At 36.6% G+C, this 20,547-nt stretch overlaps 1 protein-coding gene across 12 annotated transcripts in view; it reads left to right on the top strand.

Annotated features, from left to right (window-relative positions):
• Positions 1–20,547, top strand: part of ARHGAP12 (Rho GTPase activating protein 12) — a 77,763-nt gene that overhangs the window by 37,061 nt on the left and 20,155 nt on the right. For 8 of the 12 annotated variants that reach the window (XM_072854582.1, XM_072854580.1, XM_072854581.1 and 5 more), the window contains exons 4-8: positions 3,131–3,271; positions 4,849–4,929; positions 13,344–13,469; positions 17,132–17,206; positions 19,983–20,044. In XM_072854582.1, the coding sequence (XP_072710683.1) occupies positions 3,131–3,271; positions 4,849–4,929; positions 13,344–13,469; positions 17,132–17,206; positions 19,983–20,044 (485 nt within the window). The remainder of the gene's footprint in view (positions 1–3,130; positions 3,272–4,848; positions 4,930–13,343; positions 13,470–17,131; positions 17,207–19,982; positions 20,045–20,547) is intronic. The other 4 variants (XM_072854584.1, XM_072854583.1, XM_072854588.1 and 1 more) reach the window with 1 other exon arrangement.

The following is a 20,547-nucleotide window of genomic DNA, read 5'->3' as shown; positions in this document are numbered from 1 at the left end:
TTTTTTTTTTTCCCCCCCTTTTCTGTTCTGTTCTGCATTTGGCAGTGTACTTCACACTCCACTGTTGGTGTTCACCTTCTTGTTTGACCTCTGAGTACTTAAACCAAAATACTTAGAGTAAAGGTTGAGATCTGAGCCTAAGCTACAGTAAAATACAGGACATCCCAAATTTTGTCTGATTATGAAGACTTAGAGCAAATATGTCTTAATTAGTAAAAACAGATTTTTCAAAGAAGTTGGTAACAGATATGGCACAAAGAAAACAATTGTAGGTTATGGCAGTTATTTGGATGGAGTGAGGGGAAGCAGTGAAGTGCTATCGACAGGGCTTCTAGGAAGGTGTATAAGATTTTGGAATTACAGATAAAATTTGTCAGAGGTAGTGACTTGTTAATGTATTTGAGGAAGGAGTGCTTAACAGTAACTGGGAGAAATTTGTCAGATAGTAAAGTGACTTAAGGTGGACTGTAAAAGGAATGAGATGTCATCATATCAGAGAAAGGCAAACCTCTAATACCTAGCTAGGAGACCATAACGTAAAGTAGAGACCAACAAATTAAACAGCAAGCTGTAGGAAAGCAACAGGATTTCATTTAAAGTAAAAACTACATTTAAAACATGTGGCCAAGATGCAATTTTGTTCCGTTTTTTATTTCAAAATAAACAGAGTAATAAAGGGATGCTAGCTTCTTTAATTAGTCAGCATTCTTTCATCTTATTTTGGTTTTTAGAATTAGTAACTTTCAAAACTAGACTGGTTAAGTGAGAAAAGAGAGAATGTAACTGTTCCTTTTTTTTAATTAAATGCAGGGTGATGAGCTGGTCTGCCCTCAAGAGTTTTCCATGTAAATGGAAAAAAGCCAAGAAAGACAGTAGAAGTGATGATGTGGGGGACCTTTTCTGTAATTCCCTTTAGTGTCACAGCAAAGTTCTTACAAGGTGTAAGGCTGGGCAACTGTCTGCTTGAGATGGCTTTATTTAAATGTGGTATAGTGTAATTGGGGATGGGGCTGAGAAAAAGCATGGACGATAACTAAAAAGCATATAGGTAGTCAATACCCAAAAAGTGTTGAAAGTTAAATTGAAAGTTGCTGAACATGGTTTGGCCAGCGTTCTCTAACCCCTGTTGATGCAGCTTTAGCAGTTGTTCATACTAGCTGAGGGACAAGGATTGCCTTGGCTTGTTAAACTTTGTCACAACTCAAGAATTTTAAGTTTAGGTCTGCAAAGGCTAAATTCCTACGTTGTATGGTATGTGAGATTAGTTAAGCCTTGAAACGTCAAGACTACTATTATATGGGTGCCTTACAGATAGACACGTTAACAGTTGTTCTTACTGAACAACAGTGGTTTTTCTAGGACAATTTTCACTTTAAAGTAATATCTTTAATTTTACGTGTGTACAGTGCTTCCTCAGTATCAGGAGTTTCTTGGAAGAGGCAAATACAAATGCATTATGTTATTCAGTCATAATTCCTGTTAATAGTAATAACAAAAATGTCCGAAGTTGTCTACTTTGAACAAATGTCAATGCAGTTAAATATTTAACCATTAAAACATAATGTAAATTTAAATGTGTATACAATATAGCTATCTTATAAAACAGTAGTTCAAATGGGGCCAATAGCACTCCTATCAACTCCTCAATCTTAATTCTTCAAGTATAAAAATGGGACTGAAGACTTTTTGCCCAAGTCATTAGAAATTGGCACTTCAGAATTTCATGTTACCCCAAGTGCAAGAGAGGTGACATTGTTTAATCCATAGTTTAGATGCTCACATTCCATAGGCTGTCGAGGGCACGTACGTTTTTCATGTTACTTTGTTAACGACCCGAAAATTTCCCATGAGTTTTGCTGTGCTTGGTAAGCTGGCTTGTGTCAGCGTAGGGAGTTTGTGTCATGCAAGCGGTAAGCTATTCGGAAAAGTAAAACCAAAAACCTATGTAATAATCATTTGGAAATGTCACTGAACATATAGTCTCTAAAAATACTGACTTCTAAAAACTGGTGAGTTTCTGATACCTGGATGTTCTTTGGTAAGATTTAAGCTTTTCAGGAGAGGTTTTTTTTCTAGTTTAAAATTGAAATTCTGCCTTTCTCCTGCTCTATAGTTTTCCTCAAAATCCTTATACTTGTGTTATTGAACCTTAGTCAATATTTAACTATCATTTCTGAATAGCAGGATGTGTTCCCTCTTAAGTGTTATGCCTCCTACTAGCCGAGGATCCGAAATGGTGTGAAAGGAAATCTGCACTGAATTCCTCAGGAGGCTCTAGCATAGAAATATTGTTGTGGGAGATGAATGCAGGGAAATTTTTTTTATGCGTGGAATGGATGCTTTGAATAATAACTACAATATGTTAGCAAGGAGATGAACAAAATGTACAAGGGAACAGAAATTGACGTGTGTGTGCAAAATCTGTTTTCTACTTCACACGTCAAACTTGTTCCTTACATTATAATTCACTTCTACCTTCAGAAAATCTTTCACATCAGCTAGCTCTGCCTGGTAGAAAGCCTTGCTTTTGCATTGCTCATTGTCACATGTATCAGAGTTGGAAGGAGGAGAGTGGAAGTTCCTAATATTTTAGGATGCATTGCACAAGTACTGTAAAGTGCCGGGACCTACCAAGGTGCAACTGGAGATTCAAGTTGTCCTTAATGATTATTGATTTCCAGATACTATTTGGGAAGGGAAGAAAAGGATTTAGTTATGAAAGCTGAGATGTTGCCAGAAAACGAAGGTAGCAGGTCTCCCAAGTTTTTTGGGGCGATGCAGATTACTAAAGCTAACTTTCTTCATCATTCAGTAATGTAAATCTGGGAATAAAATTTAGATTGGCAAAAAAAAATGGAGTTTAAATTGGAGTAGCTGAAATCTTGTATAGTAGAATTAAAACAATTGTATCAATACAAACCACTTGTTCTGAAAATATTGTAAATTGCCTAGCAATTATCAAGTATTTCTGTACTGTAAAAATGCATCTCATTCTCTGATGTAAGATATAAAAATGTGAACTCCCTGCAATTTATTACTATTCTCTTTCTAGTCAAATAATCTTTGATCTTTCAGATTTTAAAGTGCTTTCATTCTCAAAACTGCCTTGTATGTTTCTGACTACTTGTAGCATCTTTCATCAGAAGAAAACGACCACAGTTCTTGTTACAGCCAGTCAGATAGTCAGTATGGTTCTCCTCCAAAGGGTTGGTCAGAAGAGTTGGATGAACATGGTCAAACCTTATATACCAATGACTATACTAATGAAAAGGTACTTTTTCCTTCTTCTCGTCACGTGTTCTAAATCTTTTCCACTAATTCACTGTTAGAAATGCAGATTTCGCTAGAAGAGAAAAGCATACCTCAGCAGTATCTGCTTTTGTTTTTTAAATATGCATGAAACTTTAGCAACTGAACTGACTTTTTTCTTATGTATGTTCATTACTATTAACAAAAAATTTCCTTATTTCCAACTGGGTACCAGATTATATTAAATGAACATGTCATGTATAATTTTTTCAATTCCCACCCTCCCCCATCCTCTTGGTTACACTTCAGGAATGAACTTCATACCAATATAATGGTTTTCTTACTGTCTTTTAAGGGCTGTTCTTGTCTACATAGGCCTTCCAGTTAGGATGGTTTCGAACTGAAAATAATGCTGCTTTATCAGTTTCATCCTTTACTTTTCTAGAGATTTTCAGTACTGCTTTCGGATGTAGACAAACTCCTTAAACTACAGCTGTATCAGCAGATTTATGTTCTATTCTAATTACCTAATTGCTACTGACAACTTTGATTCTGGGCAGATCATAAAAATTTCTCCTATGTAGGATAAATGACAATATTTGTTTATATTTGTAAAGCAGTCCATTTTTCTAATTGTTCACTGAAGTTGCATTGTGGTTTTTTAACTTCAAAAAGCGTTCATTGAAACAGTAGTTTATTTACCGTATTGTAGCACCACCTCTTCTTCTGTTGATGTATGCAAGCTTTTTTTTAAAGAAGTTTTTAAATAATTGAGTTTTATGTCAGTTTTGGAATTTTATCCTGCTTAATCTTTCTGCTAAACATCTGTAGAGCACGTACCTATGTTTTGGCAAATAGGCAAACTTTTTTTTTAAAGTACACTGGGATTGATAGAAAACAGTGTTCCCTATGACAAACAGGCAATCTTGTGAAACCTGCTTGACCCAAGAGTCTTGCTGTGAGTGTTTCTGTGCATATTTTTGTGCGATCTTGTAGACTTTTGCTCGTTACAGTTCTTTCCTTTCTGCATAACTAGTCACAGTTGTCATAGTTTTACCTCTTTGATTGTGGGAGTTGCTTATAGAGGTTACAGAAATTATTTTATCTTCTTCATGATTTATTTAGGAACTGCATCTCATGTTCCTGTTGATGTTTTTAAAACAGAGCTGTACAAGTGCAATTACCTCTTAAATTATCAGCAGTTGCTGATCGAGCTTCTTGTAATTCTGTAGTTTTATGTATAAAATCCTTACACAGATCTGATGCAAAGATTGTGCCTCCTTAAACTGACATTGTAACGTTGATAAGAGTGAGATATGCTATCTTCAAAAATATCTGTTTATCACAATCTCTTTTGTGATATTGCAGGACTATTTTCTGAGGAGTTACAGAAGGAAAAAATCCTAGTAAACGTAATTCAGGAAGCTGAAAACTGTGCTGTCATTGCTAACTAAGCATGGTTAGTTAATGGAGCACTAGACACTGCTGAAGTGGATGGCACTTTATTAAAAATTAACTTTAAATCCCAAGTATCAGAGATTTACTATATTACAACTGTCACTCTGATTACATTTCCTATCATCACATTTCTTTCTACAGTGGATAAAACACGCAGATGAACAAGGTAGACCATACTACTACAGTGCTGATGGTTCCCGATCAGAATGGGAGTTACCGAAGGTAAGTGACCTAAAAAAGAAATCTTGACAACTTGGGGCTTTCCCCGCTTCCTCAGTAAATGTTCTATGGGGCCTTTAACAAGAGTTATTCACAACAAGAGGACTTAATATATTGCGCTTGTTTTTTTTCTTGCATGATTGTAGAATTTCTGATTGTGAAGAGAAAAAAAATTTACTGAAGGACATGAAAAATGGATTTATGTAACTATTAAGATATCAAGGAAGATCTTGTATCTTTGCTGAACTGAGCTTTTCATGCAAGGCTGCAGAATAATATCTGTGATTTTGCTGTGATAAAGAAAACCTCTATAGGAAAAAAGAAGGTTTTACTCTCGAAAATGCATTATTTTTCTGTCATGAATTTGTAAATTTGGTGATTTAAGTGTTTTTCAACACCTGTCTTGTACACCTTATACAGACAGGTGTTGAAAAACAAGTTTCATCAGTTTTGTGGTGTCTTTGAGGATGACACAGTTTCACCAGAAGTGTGTTCTGGTATTTATTGATTTTTGTAATGAAAATAGGAAGTTGTAGGAAAGTGACGGAGCCAGGGACACTTGGTAGTCTGAGGATGTACCTAATACTCTTTAATTCTTATTTTCACTTTGAAAAACTATAGGACATTTGTCATAATGATGCAGTTGTACAAGTCTTTCCTGCTATTAGGATGTTTGTTCAATGCTACATAGTAAGGTGACCATAAAATAAAAAAATCACACAGAATTGTGTGCATAAGTATATGAAAGAGCATGTTTCTCAATTATTGTTTCATCAGTCCAAAAATCGGTGTCCTAAGTCACTTCCACTTAGAAAGGAGCAACCTTAATAAATAGTGCTTTCATAATATTTGTGAGAAAATATTTACATTGAAATGTATGAATGAAGCTATATACTAGACTGCTTTGTTACATAAGTAAAAGAATTTGTATCTGAGTCACTGAAGAGTTGAGTTAGCTTTGTGAATTCTCCAATGTTGGTCTGACGTTTTCGATAACTTAAATTTTGTAACATACATAAACCTAACAATATAATTTGTAACTATTGGTTTTAAAAGCTGCTTAGCTATTGATTAGCTATTAGATTAATCAGAAGTCTGAAAATCTGCTACACCAGGTTTTACCAGAAGCAATTGTTAGTTCAGTATGTATAATTTAAGTTAATTTGGGGGAATAATGTCTTGGGTACTTTATTCTGTGACTTCTGCAATGCAGACAGTTTTGACTGTGAAGAAGTTGCTTTCCACTAAAATAGGTTGGGTTTAGATTTGAACTAAATAGCAAATTAAGTTGGCTTTAATCCAACTACAATAAGTCACAAAGATAATCCAGAACTGTTACCTGAGGCATATTAGCATAAAGGGATGGGCTCTAGTATTTGTGTGTTAGTGTGTGATATTCTAGCTCCATTGTATCAATAGATACCTACAGAATGAAACATAGCCTCTGTTTCGGTGTTTGTGATCTGATATGCTTTAGTTCTTGTTTATATGAAAATCATCACATATTGCTGTTACAAATTTTCCTTGAAAATTATTTCTCATGAGCCATTTGGGCAGAATGTACTCTTTAATTCCTTCTTGAAACTAGTAGGTCTTGGGTGGCAGCAAATATAAGGTTAACAGAAGTAAATGAGCAATTGACTCTTGGATTCATGATCCAAGAGCCTATGTATTTCCAGAAATCTTTAGCTTTTAACTTTAAACGCTGTGGAATAGATTAAATATTTCAGCAAAAGATTTAGCTAGTTTATGTAACTATATATCTGAAGAACATACAGCAGAAATGTTACACTTGTGAGTAATTGAGGTGTGACTGAAGATTAGTCTCTCAAAATCTTACTGAAGCTGGTTCCAAAAGTGGTTAGGAACAAATGAATTGGAAAGATGACAGACCACAGAACTGCTTTGAAGAAAAATAATCTATATTGAAAACTCTCATGAGTGGTGAGAGAAAACTGTAGAAAGACTTCAGCATTATAACTCTTGTTTAAATTAAAATTAAGTTACTAGGAAAAAAACCCCTACTCCTGGTCAGTTATTTCCCAGTGTATTTAGTTCAAATATTGCCTTCCAAGATGTGGTGTGAAATAAAGTGATGGAATAGCATGATCATGTAATGCTGTTAAACCAGAAAAAGAAGAGAATCCTTTTGTTAGATGGTTCTTAATCTGGACTTCATTAGAATTAAAAATTGTCCAAAGGTTTCTGGAAATGGCACATTAGCTGAGCTAATACTGTAACATTAAAAATCTTCACTGTTATAGCATTAACTGTAAATGTGAACATGCTTGGGAATAACACTTCCAGTATTCTTGTATGTGTGTTAAAAATTGTGAGGGTATACGTTGCGGGGGCAGTTACAAAACAAATTACTTTAGACAGTCTCATAGAAAGCCCTCCAGTCATGTATATTTAAATAACATCTAGGAATAGCTGAATGCGTCTGGCTAAAAATGACTTCTTAGATGGATTAGCTTTGACAACTGCTGAAAAGTCTATTAAGGCTCATGATGAGTGTGACCCAGCTTTTTGCAGTGAAACAAAAGAACATACTGAATTATTCTTTAAAACGGATAATCTTCAACCATAATTTGTACTGCATCTCACAAAAGACTTTGCATTTTTTCTCCCATGCATTCTGCTGCATTTAGTTGTGGGTTCTTGCCAATTATTAAAAAAAGAAATAGTAAACAGCAAATAAAAGTTCTGCATAGTTCACTATGATAAAACATGTTTATTTCCTATGTAGTGAATGAGTAATATCTAAATCATGTTGAGAGAGGCTGCAAACGTATTCTAGAAACCTAGTAGTTTTCTAATATGAGTTTTATAATTCAGGCAAATGAGAAATCTGTATTGGGGGGGGAGAGTTAAATTTATCTCAGGAATGAGAACTCTCCAATTTCTGAAGTTTAAAAAAGGTAATCTATCAAAGTGACAAAAAGGCGAGGAAAACTGTGTAATAAATATTGAATAAGTAGCTCAAAGGGAAGGGAGAGAGATAAACCTAAAAAAAATTAGAGATACCAATTAATGGTCTCTCAGATTTTCAATATGTGTTCCTAGGCTGATATCTGGCATAACAGCACGAGGATTGGCCATCCTCTGACCAAGCTGTCTGATCCAAGAGTAAACTTTGAAAGAAAATGCTTATACTATGAGCATCTGGAGTGAACTCATAGTTTTGGTGTTAATATTTACAGACTGATATTGCAGTTACACTTTTATCTTCTCAGAAGTTCCTGCAGCATTAGCTGCCCTCACTGTATCCAGAGAGGAGTCGCTAGGTAGAGGAGCTTCATTTTTGGCTGTCTTAGGAGACCAGCAGTCTGTTAATTCGCTCTGTGCACTGTCAACACTGGGTTGGATGGAGCTCAGGGGCCTCAATTCTGATACTCTGGTGAATGATTTTCCTGCTGGAGACCTGAATGCTGTCAAGCAGAGCATGCTGTATGAAAAATTACAATAAAACATGATGCTGGTAATATCAAGAAGATATAATGCAATCAAATGGTGAAAGAAAATAAAGATCAGAATGTGTCAACAGGGTTTTGGTTGTCTTATGGTCCATGTCAACTGGTTTTGTTCTGAGCAGTGCTATTTGATTTGAGGTAACACATCATGTGTGTTGGCACTCGTATCTACTGTAAGTCAATGCACTAAACAGTATTGTTAGCAATAGGGAATAATCTTCACAGTCTTGTCATAAAATTTGGGATTGCTCAGAGAAAGTTGAGACAGTCTCAGCTGATGTGAGAATCTAGTTTCTTGTTTTTAAGGACAAAAGTGCAGGTGACATGACAAACCTGAGACACGTCTGAGAAGGTAGTCAGATTTTTTTCTTTGTCTTTAATGTGTATATTTGTGTCCAAGAGGCCTGGTCTGGTCTTCCTCATTTGTTCTGGTGTTTGGTGGTTCCTACACCTCTCCCCTCCTCCCAAATAAGAAGAGAGGGGGGGAAAGTGTCCCCAGCTTTTGCTTGGGCAAGCAGCAGGGCCTGTGGCACTCAGAGCTGACTTGGAGCACTTCTTCAAAGATCAGCAGTCTTAGTGATCCTGAGGGTTAGAAGGTGAAGCAGTGGATGTGCAAGCAGCAAAGTGAGCGAAGTGGGTTATACAGAAGTGTCTTTCAGTCACTTCTACGTTCGAGATCCAGCTGCTTGTCCCAGTGGTCTCCTCGTTCTCCATAGGTTCTGTTCCTTCAGTGCGGCTGATGCCTCCAACTGCTGCCACCCACATGTCCTACGGCAGAGAATGAGGAGCCTTCTTTCTCTAAAGAGAGGAAAGGAAGGGGTAGGGATAAAATCCTTAAAGACAAAAATTATTTTTTTCTTTTATTTATGTAGATTAAGAAAAGTGTGTCATTGATTTAGTTGATCAGAAAAGCAAAAGCTGTAAGAGGTGTTAAGTCAATCACAGCACCAGAAAGTTGATTCAAAGCCAATGGCAGCAGTAGCTCTGGAGAGTGGTTTTGTTCTGAGGCAACGTTAAATTTTTTTTTTAATTCTTTGATTTCAGACAGTCTATTGGAACAACTGCAAATAATATGGTAGAGTATATAAAGGTACTAGGATTTCAGGATATTTTTAAGTGCTGTTGTTTTAATCTCTGACTGCAAGAATGTAGAGTAAAATGCTTAACTTATGGTCTTTGCCAAGTTTCACTCTTCTCCCTTCACCCACCCAGTTCCTTTCATCTGGCTGAGGGTGTTGTTAATGCAAACAAAGAAAAATATTTCTTTTATTTTTCTTAAAGCTGACAGATCTGTGTCATCTTCATAAGAATGGGGACAACTGCTACAAATAACTCAGAGGTGTTATATTTATTTCAGTCACAATTAGGCTAGGACAGAGCCTTGAGCCATGCAATGTATCAGGTTAAAATTAAATATAAATCACTTGGCCAGTTGAGAGGGTTAGAAATTTTTATACTAAGGCAAAGGAGGCTTTTAAGTAGCTGGTGTGAAGGCACTGAGCGAATTCAGCAATGAAAATAACCCCCTGTGAACTAAATTTACACCACTGGTGTCCTTACCCTACGCCAAGAGCTGTAATAACAAGAAGTCAGTGTTACTTGGTGCATGCAGTCAGAGTACGAACAACTTGCTCATGTTCTCCCTCCCTGACCGGAGATGTTCCCAATGAAATGGGAAGCAAAGCGAGGTGATGTGCTGGAGGGGTTAATGTAATTGGGCAAGTTTTTGAGTTTGTGGAGTATTTTCAAGGAGCAGTAATGTGCATGTTTGGAGTTCTGTGCTACATTATCAAAAGCTTTAGAATTAAGAAAACAATAGCATCTCCTTTGAGTGCAATGTTAAGGCACATGATGTCGCAGAGATCATCCTACCAGGCAACATGTAGTCTGGAATGGGTTGGTTTTACTGGGCTGTATGGCTCTTGCCTGATCTCTGTCTTCAAGATTACACCGAGGTTTAGGCATAGAAAGCCTGCTTAGAGTTATGTAAAAAACATGATTTTGGGTGAGGGAAGGAGAGCCCAACCTGGTTGCTTATCGTTGCTGATAAACAGTGGGAAATATCATTGCAATTACCTGTAGGAGAGACAACAGCTCTGCAGGTAGGAGTCCTCTAGAGTGTCAATGAATTAATCCGGCCTGAAACTGTTCTGTAAGGCTTTTAGAACTAGGAGGACTGGGTGGTGCTGGCGGAGCAGACCAAAGAGTGGCAGGAGTGTAGGCATCTGGCCTGGACACTGAAAGCTCTGGCTACTTCTCTCTAGCCAGTGGACTCTACCCAATCTAGAGGATGGCTGGTTCAGTTGGATAATGCAGAGTCTGAAGCAGTATCTGTATCTCACTTTGATTCTCTTTGGCCATCACAGATCAATGCATTTATTTTAAAAGTAGAGGCTTGTCTTGAGCCCAGAAATACCCAAGCTTTCTTTTTTTTTTTCCCCCGTTAGTAGTGTGTTCCACCATTTGTAATGAATAAAACAAACACCCTCCCCCAACTCCATAAATGCTTGAGCGAAAAATGTTTACTTGACACCTCTGTTGTGAGAAAATGGGGTAAAAAATGTCAAATGTTCCTTTTAAAGATTTGTTAGTTTACTAACACTGTTTGTATCACCAATGCAAATTATTTAAGCTGCTAAGACACATGGCTCAGTGTTCTGGGTTGTTAGCAGTGTTCTGGGTTGTTAGCAGTTAATGAGCTCCACGTACTGTTGCTTTCCTTTCTTGTTAGAAGTTTTGTAAAACTAGAATTTCATATTACTTTACAGGTCCTTTCTGCTTCAGGATGGGGTTGTCTGTTAGCTAAGTTGAATCCTGGTGGCTTGTGATGGTATCAAAGGCACCTTTTAAATATAGATCACTTGTAATTAGGCTTGTGTCTATATCCCAACTCTTAATATAGATTTAAATTCAAGGAAAATTACTTTAAAATGAGTCTTTGACTGTTTAAACTTAAATTCTACTCAAATGGAAAGTGCATGGAGCATTTCCATTAATAATATTCACCAGTGTCACTGAAGAGTGTATATATATTTCTGAAATAAATGGTTCTGTTTCATAGCAAGAAATATATTTGAATTGCTCACTTAAATGCTTTAGAACTGCTGCAAGGAATGTGGTTTGTGGCAACCTTCTGTGATATAGACATCGTTTCACTGAAAATTGTTTAGGTTTTAGTTGTAATACAGGCAATTTTGCTGCATATTGCTTAGCCTGCTGACACAGGTTGAGTTGTAGGAGCATCTGCTGAGTGGATACTTCATAACAAGAAAGTAAGCTGGTATTAGATGCCTTGCAGCATGAATGACGGTTCAGCTTTGATTTAACAAGGGAACAAACTGAGAGTTGCTTAAATCTCGCTATTGTAAGGAAGCAGTTCTCATGTGAGAGTAAATGTGCTGAACCCAATACAAAGTCAGTGCAGTCTCAGAAGTGAATCTCTACAGTGACAACCAATTCATTTCTGTCTGTGCATGAACGACCAAATTTTATTCTCAGTACTGCAAGATGCATTTACTTGAGAGTATTTTGCTACTGTTGTGCGTATTGAAATAATTTAATGAAACACTGAAGTTATCATTTACATTTTAAGCATCTATTGACTTACTGGAGCATTAACTCTATTCATAGTAAAATACAAAGCTAACACAAGCATAGTGTCTGCCATGGCAGTAATAATGCTGATTCTTTATTTGGGCAATAAATGTAACTGCATTATGCAACTTAGCCTAAATTTAATATTTATGTTATTTAGGTTAAACCTTGCCATGCTTCATTGGTATGTGTAGGTATAGGTTATTCTGTCTTTGAAGACCTGAGGCTCCGAGCTTACAGAAGGAATCACTAGCGAAACTGTAGAATTCAGTGTGCTTACAAAGATTATTGCTTTAGCCTTCTTAAAGAAAAAGAGCACTTTCCTTTGTTACTTCTTACCCAGTAGATTCTAGTCTTTTACACGACTCCGCAAATGCTGCCTTATGTTTCTTTCTATGTGCAGATTTTAGTCTTCTGATGCTGAATAGAAAGAGTGAGATTTTTAATGACTTAAAAAAAAAACCACACCGCCATACATTGATGTTGTATTTTCAGTATTAAACTTTGTTTGAAATATTTTTATAATTCTTTCTAATGCTACCTCAGTGGTGGTGGTGGTGATTTAAAATGGCAATGCTACTAATAAGTATGTTGCAATGCTGAGATCTAATTAAATGCTGGGTTCTTCTCATGGCTTTCACATTTTCTCAGCCTGTGCATCTTTGGATGCTCTTGAGTTATTAGAAAACCTGTGTTATAAATCCATTCTCTCCTTTAAGCTCTGCTGAGTATTAAAATTATTCCCTGCTAAATACTTATTTTCCATGCTTATGTACATTCCACACCAGCAAATCCTTTTATAAGTATTTTGATGTGATTATTCTGAAAAAGCAAGTGCTCACCCCCGTGTCTCCTCTCCTAGGCATCCCAAACCTTTGGGTGAAAGAGAATTGTATCCAAGCGATCATAACTCTCAATCTAAATGCCTTACTGCAGGACAGCAGGATTTTCCTTTCCTTACCCAAGAGTTGGACAGGTGGTAGAGTACTGTCAGTGCAATATGAAGAGTGAATGTTTAAATCTTGTATTTATTCTAATTCCTTGGTGGTTCTCAGTATGCTGGTTTGTTGCAAAACCAGCAGTGATCTGTTGCACAAGAAATCAAACATCTATTTGCTGAGGGAAAGCATTGTCCTGACAGGCCAGTCTTAGTTACTGCCTTGGAGAGAGGACTACAGCAGAAAGGGCAGATCTGAAGACTAAATGCAAAATAAAACCAAGGCTATTTTCACACCCTTGGGTGACATCAGGAATCTAAAAGTTTGCACTGTTAAGGTGTATGAATGGTATGTCCAGGTCTTGTTTGCATTAATTATATTCTACTTATAGCCTGATTTTTCTCTTCTTTAGTACAATGCTTCACCACAGCAGCAGAGAGATATAATAAAGAGTAGGAGTCTGGACAGGAGGCTACAAGAACCAATAGTTTTAACAAAATGGAGGCACAGCACAATTGTGTTGGACACCAACGATAAGGTAGGAGCAAGTTAAACAGCATGCTGGAATACCAGCTGTTTCTGATGTGTGAAGTGTTTAATCTAACAAATGAGTATGCATGAATTTCTGAAATCTCATTTTTCTTATATTCTGTTGTATCATTGTATATAACATTCAGCAAAACCAAGAGCTGTTTGATAACTTTACTACTGTTACTTTGTGAGTCGTAGCTCTCTTCTTGTTATCCTTGAAGTATTTTAACTAGTGTTAGTTCAGGGTTTGGTGTGTACAGCCATTTTACTTATAATTGGGAATCTCCCAATTCAGTTTAGGCTATGAAGTGTAATTAGGGTTTGAATTCAAGAATTATGGATGTGGGTGAGGTTCTCATGCAAGGTATAGTGATATTTCATACCTGAATGTTTTAATTGTAGGAAACACCAAGTAGGAATACACTTGAAAGATTGCAGATGAATAATTGAAATCTTCACAGAATTGAAATAAGTTGCACTTGCTAAAGTAAAAATTATGCTTTAAAGACAGAAGTAATGCTTCAGAGATAGAAGTAGTAGTATTATATAGTGGATTTATCCCTTTAATGACTGTTCTGATGATCTCCACTGTAATATCTCAAGTAAAGAGGAAAAGTCGTGTGTGGTTACAGCAGGGTTGTAATACTGTTATTGGAGGACAGAGGACAGTACTGAAAGTGCTGAAACGCTTGGCTTTGGTCCCCTCCAGGGCTGAGTGGGGAGTTCAGTCTGAAAAGAGCTGCAGGTCAGTAACAACAGGAGCTGCTTTCTGCCAGTTCTTAGGGCATGTTCTTGATAGTCGGTTTTGGGCTGTACAGTAACAGATGCTGTTTAGGCCAACAAGGAGACGGAGCCTTTCCCTTGCGCTCTTTCTGCCTGTCTCTCTTGGGTTTGATGTTTGTGCCAGCCGTTTCTGCTTGTGCTGGGACATTCTGCCCGTGGGTGAGGAGAGCTGATGTGACGTGAGCGGGGAGGAACTGAAAGGGGTGTTACAGGGTGGGGACTTGCTGGTTTCTGTAACTTTGCAGCAGTCCATCCCAAGAGTCATGGAAACTGAAATACTTCGTAATGCCAAAATCTTAGCACAGACTACTTAGAATGAGATACCAGGAAATGGTGTTGTAAGCTCCCTTTTTCTAAAGATACAGGGAAAAATGAAATTAATTTAGATTTGGGAGTATGGAGAAAAGCCTACAAGTGGGCCTGTGTGATTGCAGATGTCAAAGACAAACTTAAATGGACAAAACAGTGAGTTGTAATGGAAATAGATCTGCTGCCCAGAATGTTAGTTGCTCGACCTGTTGTTTCCGGTATATTTTAATGGCTTTCCTTGTTGAAATAGAGTATAGGAGAGTGGGCTGTCATGAGTTGACTTAGTTCCTCAGAATAGGATTTATTGGATTTGATATTAAGCTTTTGAGCTGTCAGTTTAGAATTTATCATACGTGGTGCTGAGGAGGCAGTGGACTGTGCTTGTCTGGAGACTTTACACCTGTGCACATTAGTTTAGCTCGAGCGATGCTGAGGTCCCCCTGCTGCTCCTTTCCCCGCCCGACCCCTCCTCCCGCATCCTTCTGCACCGAGCGTGTTGTGGCACTGCATGAGAGACAGCCTCGACGGTGCCCTGGTAAATCAAAGCTGAGCGGACACTTGTAGCCTCATGTGCAGTTTACACTTCACAGGTTTGAACAGTGCTGTTGGAGATAGCGTAAGTTTTGGCCTCGCTTTTAAAGGAAGACTTATCTTTTCAATTTTTGGCATAAGATTTACTTCTGTTTTGGGATGACCTTTATGTAGTGCTGCACTGAATGAAGAAGCTCTTGTAAAACACTGAATAAGGGGAGCTTTTTACTTTTCTTCAAGATGCAGTGTTAAAATACCAAGACCTTAAACTTCGTGTAGCAAACATGCAAATGTACATATATCTAATGTAATAACTAAAAGAAACTGTATGTATGAGGCACATTTGTAAAGTCTAAGTCAGTAGCTTAAAGTTCTAACAGCTTCAAAACATGCAGGCAGCGTGCATTTGTTAATGTTGAGGAGACTGTATAGTTCATATAAAGCACAATGTTAATGCTTTGAGAAAATAAAAAATGTGTAGTGGAGCAATAAACTAGTGTTTCGTAGAAAGACAAATTTTGTTTAGTGCATTGATGCACCCATTTTATTACCACTGGCAGACACACTGTTACATATACTGCTTTAAATTAGTATGTGAAAAGGGAATAGTTCATGACCACAAATACTAGACTTCTTGTTCCAGAGCTGCTTAGTGTATGAAAGCTATCTCAAATTCAGAATGGAATAGAAAGAAAAATGGCTGATATTTAGCTGGATAGGCACATCAACCCCAAGTTACCTTTGTAGCTGACTTCTAGGGAAGCTATTTTCTTTCATTTTCCTTATTTGTTTTTCCTGGAAAAAACCAACACAATTCTATGAAAATAGGCCAGTCAAAAGAGTGCTTGAATTGTGTCAGAGTGAAAGTATGGGTTGCCATGGCTAATAAGAATTTGATGATATCAAATGTACTTGTTAACTGTTTATTGGCTGTGGCATATATCTGTATATAGCCATCAGCTAAAAAACTTGGTAAGCAGAGGAAGAAATACCTTCCTGGGAGGGACAGCGTTGATTTCCTTAATTTGAACATCTTCTTTTCCCCTGGGACATCTGAAAACATGGAACATTTAGGCTGTTCTTAGGAATGCTAATGCTTTCTGTTATGCTACTAAAAGAACTAGTGGACAACTTCTGTAGGTAGATTTGCAAGTGGATTTTAAAGCACGGGTGTGCAGAGTGTTATGTAATGCTGGAAACGCAAACTGAATTTGGGAGAGCTTGAACTTGGCTCTCCCAAAATTTGGGAGAATTTGGGAGAGCAAGGGAATTAAAAAGAGGGAGGGGGAGAAATGTGTTAACAGTAGCAGAGAACAAGTGATGTTTTTCTTCTGTTTGCAATTGTTTACCAGATTTTCAAGCGGTGTATTTGTGCAAAGCAATCATTACTTCAGAGGAAATGCACATGCCTTTTTTGTTCCAGATGGGCAATTTTTCTAGTTTCCAGAGATTTAGTACTTTCTTCTTTTGATCCACAGTTACTGTCTAGTTTGAAAGAAAAACCTGAATCTCTAGAAATTTCAGTGCTTGATTATTAAGGAAATTAATGATCATGACTGACGAAAATGAATAGAGCTGGTATATGCTTTTCTACACGTATAACAATTTATTGCACTTATCTTATATTTACTAACCACACAGAGACATAATCTTTTCTTTAAAATCTTGGTATTTATTACACGGTGCCCTGTAGTAAGTTAGTATTATGAATGTGCTTCATAATGATAGCAATGTCATACAAAAAAAATCTGCCCCTTAATAAGGAGGAAAGCTTTGCTTTAAGCTGATACAGTATGGATTAATGTTTTTTCAAATGGATGTGTGCTAATTAACCCAGTTTAAGTGTTGTCTGTAAATCTTGTAAGAACCCTGTTTAATAAGCAGGTTTATAATATAACTATCTGAGAATATCATGAATGCTTAAAAAAAGTACATTTTTTTTGTAATGTGTGAGTGTGTATAAATAGAAGGTGCCTTTAGGGTTAAAAAATATTAAAATAATTGTAAGAAAGATAATAACTTATGTTGCCTATTTGAATTTTATAGGAATCATCAACTGCTTCTAAGGCCAGTTTTCCTGAAAATGAATCCTCTCCTTCTTCACCAAAGCATCAAGCCACAGTCAGTATGCAAAGTGTTTAAATAGATAAGTAGATGTTGTAGAAACTGGGCTATTCATGATTAGAGAATTGAGGGTAAGCCTGCTTGTTATTGAGAAAAATAATGAGATAAAACTATTTGAAGGCTTTGCATTTTAAAAGGAATGCATTGCATCCAACTGTGCTTTCAGAAAAAAATGTAGATGTCTTTGGTTTAAATACAGCTTTGTGATAGGAGATTAAGTTAAAAATTCACTGTGGAATAAAGTTATGTCAAATTATGTAGAACTCAGTTTATTTCCTCCAACAGTCATGTCTCCTCACCTAGCAACTTGGAAGGTAAAAGCAGAAACAAACTCCCCCTCTCCAGAGAATCTCTCACTGTCAGTAGTCAGTAATAGTTTGTAGTATTTGATATCTTTCTTTTTTTACTTGTGTTTCAATCTCCTTGAAAAGACATAGAGGACCTGGCATAAATAAACTATGTCTTTGATTTAGTGGAATAACTACTGGGAGGAAAGCTTAAGCTTGTTAAAATTATGAATGCTTAACAGATTTTTTTTTTTGCTTCAGTTTATATTTTAAATGTGATCATTGCTTTTTAAGCAGTGGGAAATAATTCAAAAAATGAAGTTATCTTTTTTTTAATTTTGAAACTACCACAATAGCATTGAAATATGTGCCTTGATCACTTTTAGTGGCCCTTTAGTAGGTAGCTCAGGGCATTAAAGGCACAACTTCTGTTTCATTCTTACTCTGCACGCAGAGGAATAGTTCTCTGGTTTATTCATACTGATCCATTCTTAACAACTCTTCAAACAGTTTTCCACAATAAAATAAACATTGTTTATTAAGCAAGCATAGTTGATAGCCTTACACACAAGCAATTATTGCTGCATGTATACTTATTTCTTTAAATATGGCTCAGACCCTGAATTATTAAAATTGTATTTTGTAGAAGAATTTACTGCTGCTTTAGATAACAGAAAAAAAAATATCTGTATCTTCTGTAGCTATCCCCTGGGATTTACATATTACAAAGAAAGCTGGTGAATTTTTGTGTATTTTGATCCTTAACTTTTCCCCGATTACATTAATTTTCCCGTTAGTACCCCCTAGTGTTGCTGCTAAGTAGGGCATTATGATACTTTTTTCTGAATAATTCTTCTTTGGAGCATCCCTGCTGGTTCCACCATGAGTAATTTATTAAAACCATAATTTATTTGAGCAAGTAACATGAGTTGCTTAGCCACGGTGAAAGATGGGGACGGTCGGTTCCACTTACTAAAGCCAAAGGTTTGTTAGAAGGGTGCAATGCATAGGACTGTTAGTGGTGGTCTGCATGGATCACAAATAAAGTGATCTAAAGAATGGGCTAATTTTTTTTTGGGGGGAGGGAAGGGACTCATTTCTTCTATTGAAAATATCAGTTTTGGAAAATAATGTATAATATGACTGGCTTGGGAAACCATTCCAGCCCAACAGAGATGCTAGATTGAGTAAGAGTAGCAGTTACCATTGGACTGAAGTAATATCTGAACCACCAGCTAAACACTATTATCCTTGAAAACATGTCTTTTTTTTTTTTTATATTTTATGTGCTGTGCTTGATGCATGTAGGTAAAATTGTTAAGGTTCATGAAAACCAGATCTATGTCTTTAAGAGTGTTGTTGCAGTATTCCAGCAAAAAAATTTCTCTTTGATATTGTATTCTGCAGCTATGGTCCACTTAAATTTGAGATTTAGGGGAGAATGCTGGGGAGAATGTATCTTGTCTTTTCATTGGATCTAGAATTTAGGACATTTTTGTTATGATAAAACTAATTTGGATCCTTTCCCTAGCTGATTGTTTCAACTAATAGCTCAGTTCTTAAATTAGGAACTGTTACAAGCTGTTATTGAAAAGGAAGTGATTAGAGAAATAATTTAACATTCCTTTGGCACCATTCACTGGTAGGACAAGGCTGGGGCGACAGGAGAAAATGATAGAATTTGTTACCTCATCTTGAGAGTCACAAATGGTATAAATGGATGGTTTTCCTTTTTGTCCTGGAATATTTTTCAAACATTCCTTTATATTTTATTATTTTTGCATAGAAACTAGAAATACTCATTCCAAGTATTTGAAACTTGCAAATACCCTTCTTGTTCAGCAGTGTTCTTTTTCCACCATTCACTGACTGATCTCCAAATTTGTACAGAGGCATACCAATATAAATGATTTTCATCAGCAAGACATAACTAAGTAGTTTAAAATTCTGATATTTTGCTTGGGGATAGGAAGAAATAGGACATCAACGAAATGTTTCACTCATCTGTTTTTGAAATGAGTTTGTTAATATTTTTATGCGTTTCAACCATGTTTTATTTAAAATATGCAATTATGTTAAAATAACTTGGAACAATTTTGTCAGATAATTTAGGCTGGTTTTGTCAGCCATCTCCTTTTTAAGTAAAGGATGCAAACACAAATGTGCTATTACACAAATCATTATAAATTTGTTTAAAATTTACACTGTCTGGTACCACAAATGATTTAGTTTGGCTTGTCCAAAGAACCTAGGCCTTGAAGAAGAAAAGCTTTTTACCCTCTAAATGGTAATGAGTACTTTCCCAGAGGAATTTTGATTTTGCTGATCTCTGCATATTCAAGAAACTGTCATAAGTATATTTAAAGTTATAAAGTGGGCAAAGATGGCTCATTGCAAGAAATTGAGTATTTGGGGAATTGAATTCAGTGCTGTGATGACAACAGGAGCAGATTTTCTTTTATATTTGTTATGTCTCTGTCTTACAGGGTCAAGAAAAGTATGGGTTATTGAATGTGACAAAAATTACAGAAAATGGGAAGAAAGTTCGGTAAGTCTTGGACTTCTTGAAGTACATGTGCGTAAGGGTTTGTGTAATGTATCTGACTTTTATATTAGGACAGCATACTGGGTTTTGCAATTTCTTACTTTTTGTCTGGATTTGCCTTAGAGGTTTTCCTGTAGGACACAGTGTTTCCTTATCCCAAAGTATGTGTTTCTCCCAGTGAGCGAAAGATACTGGACTTCAGATAGCCAGAGGCTCAGGTATGCCAGGGCTCCACACAGGGCAGTGATTTCATGAAGGTGTACTGATGAGAGACAGCTTTTTAAAATGGGTTTAATTTATTTATTTAAGAGAAAAACTTACAGGTTATAGCATATCTTGTTCCTTGGATAGAATTGGTGTAAGAGCAGCTTTCAGACTGTCACTTCATCTCCTTTAGTTTCCAAGGAGCGTACATGTCATGTGCTCCCTAATTCTTCCTTCACCCTGCTTGTGAAGGGTTTGAAGCGGAATGTATCGCACAACGCTGGTCTCCCTGTAGGTGATGA

This window comes from Ciconia boyciana, chromosome 2 (genome assembly GCF_034638445.1).
Source record: "Ciconia boyciana chromosome 2, ASM3463844v1, whole genome shotgun sequence".
In the NCBI taxonomy this organism is placed as follows: domain Eukaryota; kingdom Metazoa; phylum Chordata; class Aves; order Ciconiiformes; family Ciconiidae; genus Ciconia; species Ciconia boyciana.
The sequence above is the reverse complement of the archived record's forward strand: the minus strand, read 5'-3'. Positions and strand labels throughout refer to the sequence as shown.